Source organism: Centruroides vittatus, unplaced genomic scaffold, assembly GCF_030686945.1.
Source record: "Centruroides vittatus isolate TY-2023 unplaced genomic scaffold, ASM3068694v2 contig_388, whole genome shotgun sequence".
Lineage (NCBI taxonomy): Eukaryota > Metazoa > Arthropoda > Arachnida > Scorpiones > Buthidae > Centruroides > Centruroides vittatus.
Window position 1 is genome coordinate 451,171 of NW_027122204.1, and position 12,918 is coordinate 464,088.

The window sequence follows — 12,918 nt, forward strand, 5'->3', positions numbered from 1 at the left end:
TTAGGGGAATTTATGCTATTAAATTTGGTGGTTAAAAGTCGACGGAGTGAGGAGATAAAGGGAGTCGTGTGTATCTCCAGTGGGGTTAAATTTAATGAAGATTTTACTCGTTATTAGCATTTACGAGTTTTTATAAAACCCATACCTAACCTGAAAATTAAGATTTTTGCCATTTTCTAATATTTAATAATATAAAAAGTTTTTTAAAATAAAATATGATAACAGATGGCGCTACCAAATGTAGCCGGGAAAGTTAAGCGACTCGTTGCTGGATTTTTACGTAGAGCACAGACAACTACAGCAAAAATTGCGGACAAAACCGGAAATTCATAGAAATGTGGGCGGACAGTAATTTATACCCCAAATAAGGGATGTACACGCGTATGCTAACTCCACGTCATTTATTTGTCTCGCATCCTATATATACCGGGGCGCAGGATTAGGCCTACTATCATTTTTATTTAAGTTTATTCTTTCCAAATGGAGGGGGATTAATTAAACGTCGAAACCCACTCCAGTGCTCGCGGCCTTGATCCGATAAATATCATAGTTATTCGACAGATTAATCTTACTGTTTTTTAGCCAAAAATTTGTGTAATTTGCCATTTATTTTACTTTATTTTACATTAAGACATCAAATCCTTATTATAACATAACTTGGATAATTTGAAGTTGAAAGATTCATTCGAATATTGGCATTAAAAAAAGTGCAAATAAAATATAATATTGTAACAGTAAATTAACAAAGCATTTACTACAGTGTAGTACAAGCAGCATATTACAGTTTTTTAATGTTACATACAATACTTTTGTCAATTATATTTTTAAAAATAGCTTGAAGTTTTGGATTGTTTTTACCTTCCGGGCTCTATTATATATAAGGTATCTCGACGATTTTACTCGTTATCAGCATTTACAATTTTTTTAAAACCATTCCTACCATCAAAATTAAGCTTTTTGCCATTTTATAATAATTAAAAATATAAAAGTTTTGAATAAGAAAATATCATAACAGATGGCGTCACATATACGGTTTTAAATGTCGCCGGAAAAGTTTTTTTTTTTTTTAACTCTTTCCGCCCTGTGGGCACTAAGAGGGCCTCTTTTAGTAGGCCCATTATGGGTTCGGCCAGGCCCACAATGGAGCGACCGGGTGTTGAGGGACGGGGCCCGACATATCCGAACGGACCACCCCCGAAAAATTCCTGGGGATTTTTCGACCCGTTCGGATTCGATCCCGGGTCCCCCAGAGCGGTAGGCTGCCACCTTGACCGCTTGGCCATCCGGCCGCCGCCGGAAAAGTTAAGCAACTCGAGCTTACTGACTGTGAGTTATGAATTTCTCAAGCTTATTGAGGGCCTTAAATACAGTTTCACTTACGTTTTTCTGTTCCTCAAAAAACAGTCTTTAAGCATATAAGTACATTTTTATGTAAGTCGAAGCAAAGAAATGGGCTGAACACTGTACTAACGGAAATCCCTATCAAGTTACCAATGCTAGTGCCTAAACACATATTTTATCTCAATACTACAGGTGACTTTTCTCAACCTTCTCATAATTTTATTTTGAATTAACCGGAAAACTTAAATTCGAATTATCCAAGTTCCATTGTATTTCATTTTAAAAAGTAGTTGAGCCACATTTATGACACTGCAGTACCACTAAAAACACGATATTATACTGTATTCGTGCCGTATACTTCATTAGTTTTATCTATTAATTCGCTTAAACATTGAATTTATATCGTATCTAATAACTGTTTGATTCCACAATTTATTACATATTTATTTATGATTACTTCTGAAACGGACATAACAAAAGAAAAGAGAATTAAAACTGAATTTTTGAGTATAAATGCAAGTTATAATGGTACTATATAATTATGGCTGATTAGTATTAAACATCTGTAAGGAAGCCAGTGAAGCATAGGCACAAGTTGTGGTGTTTCTGAGCAATAATTTGAGTCAGTTTGAGCAGCAGTTGGTTGTTTGAGGTAACTCAACTGATGATCAAATTGAATCACTGCTCGGAGGGGTAGGACTCCAGAGGAAACTACGAGTTCTTGTACCATATCAATAAATAAAATACAGTATTTAAAAATATTTACGAGATTTAATTTTACAAGAGCTTTTTAGAAAAGGGGTACTCACGAAAATCGACGTTATACTATAACTTCAAGAAATGGCTACATCCGGATTTTTTTTTTCATCATTTCAAGATTAAAGATTCATTCATATGTTTGAGATTTAAGATTCAACTTTCTATAAAATAATAATATTTTCAATGATAATGGATTTTCAATAATGTGGTAAAAATCGAGTAAGATTGAATCGATGGAATAAGGCAAGTCAAGATTTGCGCGATCTGCCAAGACGGATGCCCCCAGAAGGTCTTTCAATGGGAAACTGGCCACTATTTAAGTTACGTAAATTAAACCAGGAAAACCTTACCCGATCGTTTTAATTGTGGGCCTAGCCGAACCCACGATAAGAGTAGAAAAAGCCTTTGAATTTATATAGCGGAAAGAGTCTAAAACAGAAAATACCTGATTGATTTTCTTTGCTTTACATATTGAGGTCATAATATTTCAATTTGCTAAGTGTAAACATGTGGATTAAAAGTGCACGAACTTTTATATACACTGTATATTATCCAGAGTTCATTTGGTTTGGAAGTTTTTGATATTATCGGAAGAAAGCAATGCAACAGTTGTTTTCGAGAAAGTGGTTCCCACTTGGGTATTAGACAAGTGAAGAAAACCAGGAAAACTTTACATGACTACTGGTGAGGCGAAACCCGTGACCAATATTTGATGGTCGGATGGCCGAGCAGTTAAGGTGGCAGCCAACTGTTCTGGGCGATCCGGGATCGATTCCGGACAGATCGGAAAGACCACATGAATTTTTCGGAATTGGTCCATCCGGATATATCGGGCACCGTCCTTCGGCATCTTGGCCGCTCCATTATGATCTTCAAAATGGCTTGCTACAGAAAGCCCTCTTAGAGCCCAGACGGTAAAAGGAATTTTAAAAACGTATTCAGTGGTTTTATTTGACGGCCGGATGGCCGAGCGGTCAAGGTGGCAGCCTACCGCTCTGGGGTACCCGGGATCGAATCCGAATGGGTCGAATAATCCCCAGGAATTTTTCGGGGGGTGGTCCGTTCGGATACGTCGGGCCCCGTCCCTCACCGCCCGGTCGCCCCATTGTGGGCCCGGCCGAACCCATAATGGGCCTTCTGAAAGAGGCCCTCTTAGTGCCCACGGGGCGGAAAGAGTTAAAAAAAAGTGGTTTTATTCACTCTGTCATTGGTGGGAGATTAGGAAATAATTTTTTGTTTTTGTGATAAAAAAATTTCTTAGCAATAATGAAAAACCGAATTGAATTTCAGTTCAAAAGTGAAGAGATAGAATATGCCCAAGAAGTGTGCTGATAGTTGTTTAAACTTTAGATTCGTGTGCATTACTAAAAATTAACCAACAACGTCTGCGTTGTATCGGTAGCTGCAAGTATGCTTTCAAAAAAACTAGAATGCCATTTACATTATTTGGAGAGACGCATGAAATTTCTTAGTTTAAGGAAAGTTGCAACAAGAAAAGTTTGAGAAATTCTGATCTGCATAACGATTTTTAAAAATTCCGTTACTATTTCTGAAGTCTCTAAGTTGTTAATTTAATTACATAATGATTTCTAGATATTGTAGTCAAATTATAAATTGAATTTTTACTTTAATTCTGTATTTTATATCAATCTGACGATCGTCTGTTGTCCAACCATCTTGAGATACAATACGACTCTCACTACCCTGACATCTCTGTTATATACCTGACCGAATCATGCTAGGCAAAGAAAAAGATTTTAGCGCTCGCAGAGCGAGGTTTAAAAAAAATCCAGTAACGAGTTGCTTAACTTTCCCGGCAACATTTAAAACTGCGCGTGTGGCGCCATCTGTTATGATATTTTATTTTAAAAACTTTTTATAATTTTAATTATTATAAAAGAGCAAAACGCTTAATTTTGACGGTAGAGGTGGGTTTTATTAAAAAATTGTAAATGCTAATAACGAGTAAAATCGTCATTAAATCCGATCCTACTCGAGATACGACGCACGACTCTTTTCATCTCTCCACCCAGTCGAACTTTAACCACCAAAATTTAATAGCATCAATCTCCCTAATAAACGAACTTCCCTGCAAAATTTCAGAAATTTTCAACGAAAAGCATAGGAAGTTATTAAACCTCAAAGACAGTGAACAAAATCGTGTCCTCCACACAAACTAACATACATACATACAGAAAAAAAACCCGAATTTTTTTGCATTTCTCTACGTTTCAATGTTACCCGAGTCCAAATATGTAAAATTGTTGGGGGATCATTTTTAAAACCGATCGCCATACTTTCCCTCTGTTATGCGTAACAGCCGGAAAAGTAAAATTTTTTTAATGTGCCAGTAACAAGTCTCTTTACTTAAATAAACTTTCAATTACCAGAACAATAATGTTACATATTGATTACTTCTGCGAAGATTTTTTCTTGTTAGTACTTTCCATATATGCAATAAGAGGCCAAAGAAATGAAATAAAGAGCAATGGATTCTGTCAGAACCTAGTAGAAATCAGGCATGGGAGCCGGGTGTCGTGTATTTTTCTGCTGATTTCCCAATCCTGGTAGAAATAAGACGGAAGACCGGATGGCCAAGGCAGTTAAAACATCAGATTGGCCGGATGGCCAAGGCAGTTAAAACATGCTCTGAAGGACCTGGAATAGAGCCGGGTAGTCGAAAAATCCTAGAAATTTTTCTTGGGCGGTCCGTTCCGGCAGTGCCGTAACTAGGCCGGTGCCGGCGGTGCCCAGGCACAGGGCGTAGAAAGGACCTGGACCAAGTTTTGGGTCATAGTTTTGGGGCGTAGTTACAGATGCTCGCACCGGGCGCATAAAAGGCTAGTTACGGCGCTGCGTTCCGGATATGTCGAGCAGAGCTTTTACCACTAGGCCACCCCATTTTGGGCCCGACCGAACCTCGGACTGTGGGCTTGCTAAATGAAGGCCCTGTTAGTGTGCCCGCAGGGCAGAGAGATTAAGAAAAGTATCTTTTGTGTAAAATTCCAGCGATTTTACGCGGCTGCATTATTCTTCTAATAAATTCTACGGAACAAATTTTGAACTGATATCTGTTTAATCTTGTTTTCCAAATTATAGCGAGTCATCCGAGAAGAAGAAGAATAAAATTTATCTTGAGTAATAAGCGCGCCGCGAATTTAGGCAATCATAATAAGAATCTTTTTCACTTCTACACAAATCACACAGAAAAATCACATTCACACAGCAATTTTCAAGATGATATGATAATTTACGAGGTGTGTTCAAACATGAGTTATAATTTGATAATTTAACAAAACACGAAAAGGTAATAAACACCAATATATGATTTATTTTTCAATGCAATCCCCTCCTTTGCAATACATTTACACTATCGGTTGAGTAGTTTCTGAATTCCCGTAAGAAGTCTTTTAGCTACAGATGTATCAACTCTCAAACAGTTTCAATTACTTCTTTATTAAAGGTAAACGAGATGATTGGGTACACTACTATATTCCAAAACCAAAAGAGTCAAAAAACACTGGATTCTCAAAGCTAAAAAAAAGCGAAGACAAACTTTTCAATAGGAAAAACCATGGGTATATTTGGAACATGAAGAATGTTTTGCGCGTGGATTTCCTCGCAAAACAGCGGACAATAAATACAAACTATTACTCAAATCTGGCGGGTCCAGTGAAAACAGCCATCCGAAACAAGAGGGAAAAAGTCAAAGTTTTATCGGCTTCTTACAGAACAACTCCCGTTTGCATGTTGCCGTTCACGCCGTAGCGACGATTAAGAAATTGAAAAGTGGACCCTTCTTCCTCATCCTCCATACAGTTCCGATCTTATCCGGTCAGATTTACATCTATTTAATTAAACTGCTAAAAAAAATTTAGCAGGATAGGAGGAGAGTAGTTTACCTATAATGAAGAAGTAACTGAAGTTGTTTGAGAGTGGATACATCTGTAGCCAAAAGACTTACAGGGAATTCAGGAACTACTCACCGACCCTCCTGATAGTGCCAATGTACTGCAAAGAGGACCACATTAAGGTGGATAGCTACCGTTCTGGAACCGAATCTAGACAGGTAAAAAAAACCCCAAGAATCGTTCGGGAGTGGTTTGTTCAGTCCTTCACCGCCCAGTCATCCCATTGTGGGCCTGGCCCAACCCACAATGGGCTTGCTAAAAAGCTGGTGCTCAGTGCTCACAGAACAGGAAGTTTTAGAAAAATCCGGCAACAAGTTCCTTAACTTTTCCGGCTGTTAAGAAATATTATTTTAAAAAGTAGCTTTTATATTATTAATCATAATAAATAAAACTATGTGTGTCTCCATCTTTTATGAAATTTTGTTATAACAAACTTTTTATATTATTAATTATTATAAAATGGTAAAAAGTTGAATTTTGAGGGTAGCGATGAGTTTTATAAGAAATTTTTAAATGCTAATAACAAGTAAAATCTTCGTTACGTCTAATCCCTCTCGAGATATGAAGCACGAATCATTTCTATCTCTCCATTCCTTCGACCTTTAACCACCAAAATTTAATCCGATCTTGCAAACGAAAATATTGTTTTGCTGTGTATTCCAAAGATGTTTCGGGATCCCACTGACAGAATTCGTATTGCATTTGCAATGTCACTGTTCAATGCCACTGTTCAAATATCTTATAATAAAGAAACCTTCCTGCCATAAATTAAAAGCTAAGAAATCATTACACATCATTAATCTCTTACACAGAGATGAGTATCGAATAAATGTTCGCATTCATTCGATACTCAAAACTTTTCCATTTTTTTTTTTTTTTTATTCTACTGCCTACCAAGATGAAACCACTTTCTAAATCTAAAAATTGCTTACACCACAGAAGAAAGTGTAGGGTTTGTGGAGATTTGAAGAAGCACCTCTCCCCGCCAATGTCGGCAAATTCCGCTGAATAGTTGGCAAAGTCACGCCATCAAAAGAAAACTTTTTATTATTATCGCAGTTCTGTTAAGTGAAATACATAAGTATAAAAAAGTGGCACGAGGGATGGGAGATTTCGGCAGATGAGCCAACCTTTCTATGAGTTATCACTATAGGTACTGTACTACTCGACGAAATCGGCCTCCACGCTCCCTCAATGACAATACAAATATCAACAATGAGATCCTAGATTAATCCTGGATAAAAAAGTAAACTTTCTTATTTATCCCCGAAGCAATCTACGATTGCTTTTTTGGACCAGAAAAGTGGTTTGCTCTCTTAATTAATACGAAATCCGAAAGACAGGGAAGTGAAACCAAGAGAAACGCTACATACATCGACATTATGACTCTAGAATATTTGAAGAATAAAAAATTGGTTTATTTATTTATAAATCTTTCAAAGTGTTAAGATAATATTTTAGTAATTTTACGTTTATTTTTGTTTATTTTTTCTTTTCTTTTCTTTTCTTTTTTATAGAGTACGTGAAAACTCGCTTTTAAAGAGAAAGCGCTGGCACGTGATGCTCAAGGTCATTTGAAAGTTAAATGGGGAATTGTGTTACTTTCAAACCGACTATTCTTAATATATTTTAATTTCTTTTCCTTAAAAATAATCGATATTATTATTTAACGTATTGAAATAAGAGTTAAGTTTAACGTCTTATAATACAGTAATAGAAAAATTTATTAAATATAATATTTCATATGATGCAGTGGCGTGCCGTCATTGGAAGCGGTGGAAGCGCCGCTACCCTTGCATTTTCTAAAATATAAATTCACATTGGGCGATTATTTCCGTATTTTAACGTACTTTGAATTAATTAAAATTAATATGTTATTATAACCGTATTATGTCTCTTATTAAAAATGCTGTATTCCCAATGGAAGTGCTTCTATTTCTCCACTGATATTGGAATATACAATAGCAATCTTATCGTTTTTTTCACATGTAGTATAGAAATTTGTAATGAGATACATAATGCGGTCATAATAAAATATTAATTTTAATTAATTCAAAGTACGTTAAAATATGAAAATAATCGCCCAATATGAATTTACATTTTAGAAAATACAAGGGAAGCGGCGCTTCCACCGCTTCCAATGACGCCACGCCACTGTATCATATAAAATATTACATTTTAATAAATTTAAATATAAATAAACACTCACTCAGTCAGAGGAAAAATTGTGGTCGCTAGCGTTGCTTTCGATAGAAAGAGAGCTTTCAAATACGTCGATGGAGTCGACGACCAGCGACTTTTGTAATAAAGTAATTAACGACTTTGCAGAAAAATGGTCGAATAGAGTTAGTTTATAAAAAATTAAAAAAACAAGTTTTTCTATCATTGTTTGTATCATATCAATTTGTATTATGTGTGCGTTATTTGTATTTTAGAACTAAAATACATAAATTGTTTATTTTTGTCATTTCCAGTCAGTGGCGTAGCGTGGGTGTCAGCCGCCCGGGGCGGAGGAAAATTTCGCCGCCCCCTTTAAATAAAATACGGGGAATCCCTACAAGTCAGTACAGTTGTCAGTCGCTACAATGAGCAAGATGTCATTATTATACATTCATTTAAAGAAAGGAGATTCCCCAGTTTCGTCACAGAATAAGTAATGAAAAATTCCGTGCTCATTTCAATCGGTCCGAATCGTAGGCGCGACAAAAATATGAAATGATATGGCTCAAATTTTTACAAGATATTATTATTATTTATTGTGAAAAAATGCCGCTCCCTAAAAGTGCCGCTCGGGGCGGGCCGCCCCTGCCGCCCCCACTACGCTACGCCACTGTTTCCAGTAGTTGTTTAAAATTTTTATGGAAATGTGAGGTTCCGGACAGGTCTGACCCGTCACAAAAAACGCGAAAAAACGGTTAATTTAAAGAAAAATGTATTAGTTTAAAAAACATAGGTAAAAGTCGTTTGTAGTCAGACACCCATTGTTTATATCAAACTGCCAGGTAGAAACCATAAATCGCGGAAGTCGTCCTATGATTGGTAGAAGATAGAATTCATCTTCGATTTTGACTTTTCTTCCGCTCCAGGTAAGAGTCTCGTTACGTTTAGTAACCAGGGACCAACCACTCGGGAAACGTGATTGAGGGAGAACTGACCAATCAAAATGGACGAAAGAAAGAACGGAGATTGATACAATCCCCGTTTTGGTTATTTTGCGTTTTGGTTATTCGGAACATTAACCGAGTGCGAGGTGTCCTCGCACTCGGTTAATGTTCCGAATAACCAAAACGCCGTGTGTCAACGCGCAAAAAAACAATTTCTCGTCTATTGTGTCAACCTATAACTCGTGCCACTTCGGACTTAGACCGTGTCCCCGTCGCTAATGGACGAAGTCTCCCCGTGCCCTACAGACTGTCCCGGGACCACCTTCGATCGACCATCGAAGAACCACATCGACGCCCAGGACGTCCGAACGGCTGATTGTCCTAAAGCAAACTATTTTCTACATAGTGTATGTTTATTTTATGTTAAAATAAACGGTTTTTGTCAGATATTTCTCGTCTTTGTCTCTTCCGCCACCACGCACGTACGAATGGACGGACCCTAGATCATCGCTGACGCGCAATTAACTGATTGCCCCTGGAAGTCGGCTTCTTACAGAAACACAGCTTCCCTATCATCAAATGTTACGGCACGCGACTGATCTGATGATTTGACGTAAATCAAATCTATCTGTTCGGGAATAATCTTTTCACACACTAGATGGCGTTATATATATATATATTTGTTTTTAAATTTTGTTTTATTGAATAATTAAAATTTTAAATTAATAAAGTAAATATATTTGTTTTTATAATAAAATGTATAATTGGATATTATACATATTTTCATTTTATAAGAATATTGGAAAGTTTTGATTTCGAATTCCTTTTATCAATATTTGTTAAAATTAAATTAATTTCCAAAAATTTAGATTTTATAGTATATATATTTATATTATTATTTCGATTTATATAACCTATATATATATATATATATATATATGTTATATAAATCGAACGGCATATTATTTAGCGCGAATAATTAAACAGAAAAATTAGGAATAATATTTGTTCGTAATTTTTCTATTGCTATGTTCGACAACAGATGACGATCCGATCGACAGCTTAATGAAATTTAATGAGAAAGTATATCTACAATTTATTAAGAAAACTTGTTCATTTAAGCGCAATTTAATAGTTAATAATATAGCTGAGACTTATCCCAATTTTATTATTATTTTCAGATTCTAAAATTTCAACTTCAAGTCTGTAGATATTTAAAGATACATATATATTCTTAAGAATTAAAAATCGCCATCTTTATCCACTAGAGGGCTAGGTTATCAGAAGAACACATGGATCGCGTCGGTAATTTGTTGAAGTATGCAGCGATTACCGGCATCGCGTGTTCAGCCGGAGGATTATACATACAAAGTAAAATACGCGATAACATGAAGAAAGGCAATTATTATTCAGACTCGTTAAAGTTACTCCGACAACATACCGGTGCCGCCGATTTGCTGGGGCAACCTATAAAAGTCGGAAAGTTGGATTTAGGAGACGAAGAAAATTACTTAGATGGACTGAAAACTACTTTAAAAGTGCCAGTGAAAGGTCCCAAAGAGAAAGGACATTTATTCATTTGGGCCGACAGGCAAAAACCGGGAGATATTTGGACCGTACAGCGTTTGGAATTATCTCTCAACAAAATTGCAGACAGTCGCCTTCTCATATTCGATAAATCGAAAGAGGAGGATGTAAAGAAACAAGAGGAAGAGTGTATATATTGCAAATAGAAAATGCAAACTATTTATTAAGAAAGAAGAGTTTTAGTGAGAATAAAATTTAATTTTTATGAAAATTAAAATTGCTGTAACCTGTTTGTTTTGTTCAGAAATTTACTGCTATGGTTTTGACTTCAAATACCCAAAGTTAGACTTTGTACTGATGTAAGAACTATTACTAGATTTAATATTTGTGTATATACTGTGCTTGGACCTTGTTTATTAATAGGACTTATTATAATGGTGTAGTTTCCGATTAGCAAAGAGAGATCTTATTTAACGGCAGAAACAAAATATCTATTTTCACCCGTACGTGCCGTGTTTGATCCGAAAGTCCCGCTTCGGCAGGTTTACGACATAATATTAGACAATAAAGGAAATAAATATGATGCCAATACCGACAAGATATCCAATGGATACTTTGTCGGTATTGGTGGTGTATTAATACGAAATAATAAGGTCCAAGTAGACACTATATACACAGAAATGTAAAACAGTAAGGACACAGATGTAAAAAGAATTACTATTACTAGACATTTAAATATGAACAAATATGTTATATTGAATCTTAACTTCATCTTTATAGTAGAGCAGTCTGTTGTGAATTTCTGAGTCCAAATCTAAACTGGAAAGTAAATATATCCAGACTAATTTATTGTTATGATATGTTTAGAAGGTTATTTGCCATCGCTCGCCTCGACGACTGACCTACCGTGGATTAAGTCCGCCTGTAATGGACTGAATTATGGCCACCTTATAGCATTTGTGTGCCTTACGATGCTCATTTTAAAATGATTGTTTGAAGAGTGATTTGTTTTGCAAAAGTTTTTATTCCAATATAGATTGCATTGGAATTAAATTTTAGATATCAAAAAATATTTTTTTGCCAACTTTTGGAATTGCCATCTTATTGATAACTCTAATTTCTCATTTTATATTGGATTTGATTCTGCTCATAAGAGAAACAAATGCACAAATTCAGAATTTCGTTTACACAAACAATAAGTTTTAATTACTTCATTAGAATGTAACTATGGAAGCAGAATTGCTTGAGAAATTATTAAAATTGTTCAATGCACTCTGAAATTATTTTCTGATGTCAATATTTCTACTGTAATTTTACTTCATTTTTAAACAAAAGATACATACCTGGAAATGTCTGATAGGCCAAATATGCCAGTGCTCTTGCTAACAATGAGAAAGTACCCAATTAAAAACTAAAAAATTGCAATAAAGAAACACAGGTATACATTTAACAGATTTTCAACATTTTTAATTGAATTTATAAAAGAAAATCTTGTGATGTATCATGTCTAAAATGGGGAGATATAAAAGTAAGAAATAAAATTAAATATGCATAAAGTATGTGTAGGGGAAAAAATTTTAACACACATTTTTAGTCGATTACTATCAACATAAGTAACTCAAAATGTGTTTGGGCTCCTACATGCAATATCGGGAGAATCGGTAAAAGATAGGTTGACTAGTTTGTTCAACAGAAAATATGTTTTAGAAATTTCTTTAATTACTTTGTATTTGAAGCAGTAGACGACACTTGATAATTGTTTGAAAATTTGTAAAAAAAAAGAAAAATGGTGCACAGGCAAGTTTGGATGAAGTAATTTGATAGTTTCTCCACAGTATTCTTCTACACATTGCCAATCTCTATTATTTTATTATGATGTATAAAGATAAGTTTATCATCAATTATGATACCTAAGCCATTAACTATTAACAAGAGTATGATAGTTATACAGTCAAATTGGGATATTATCAAGGCAAAATATTGGTTACTGTCTTATTTAGATTTTGGAAGGTTATCTAGATATTTTATTTGTTCAGGTTATTACTTATAATTTTGATATCATTGGTATATGCTACTATTAGAGATGAAAGCTGATTTAAAGTGTTGTTGAGGTATGATATGAAAAATACGTTGCTTATGATTGAACCTTGTTGAATTCCTACTGGTATAAAGGATGTGAAGTCTTAAAAGGACTAGTAATTGCTTTTTATTTCATAAGTATGTAATATCAATAGTTAATATTTATTTAACCATGAAGTTATATTGGGTTCAAATCA

The 12,918-nt window shown here is 35.1% G+C and overlaps 1 protein-coding gene across 1 annotated transcript; it reads left to right on the top strand.

The window, feature by feature from the left end:
* The first annotated feature begins 10,407 nt into the window (after positions 1-10,407).
* On the top strand, positions 10,408-10,848 carry LOC136975807 (cytochrome c oxidase assembly factor 1 homolog). Its single transcript, XM_067270953.1, has one exon. It carries the CDS (start codon positions 10,408-10,410, stop codon positions 10,846-10,848), a length of 441 nt encoding a protein of 146 aa, XP_067127054.1.
* Positions 10,849-12,918: the final 2,070 nt, after the last annotated feature.

Bases quoted from the DNA above. Each gene is read 5' to 3' on its own strand.
- LOC136975807 (XM_067270953.1), top strand. From the start codon at position 10,408: ATGGATCGCGTCGGTAATTTGTTGAAGTATGCAGCGATTACCGGCATC.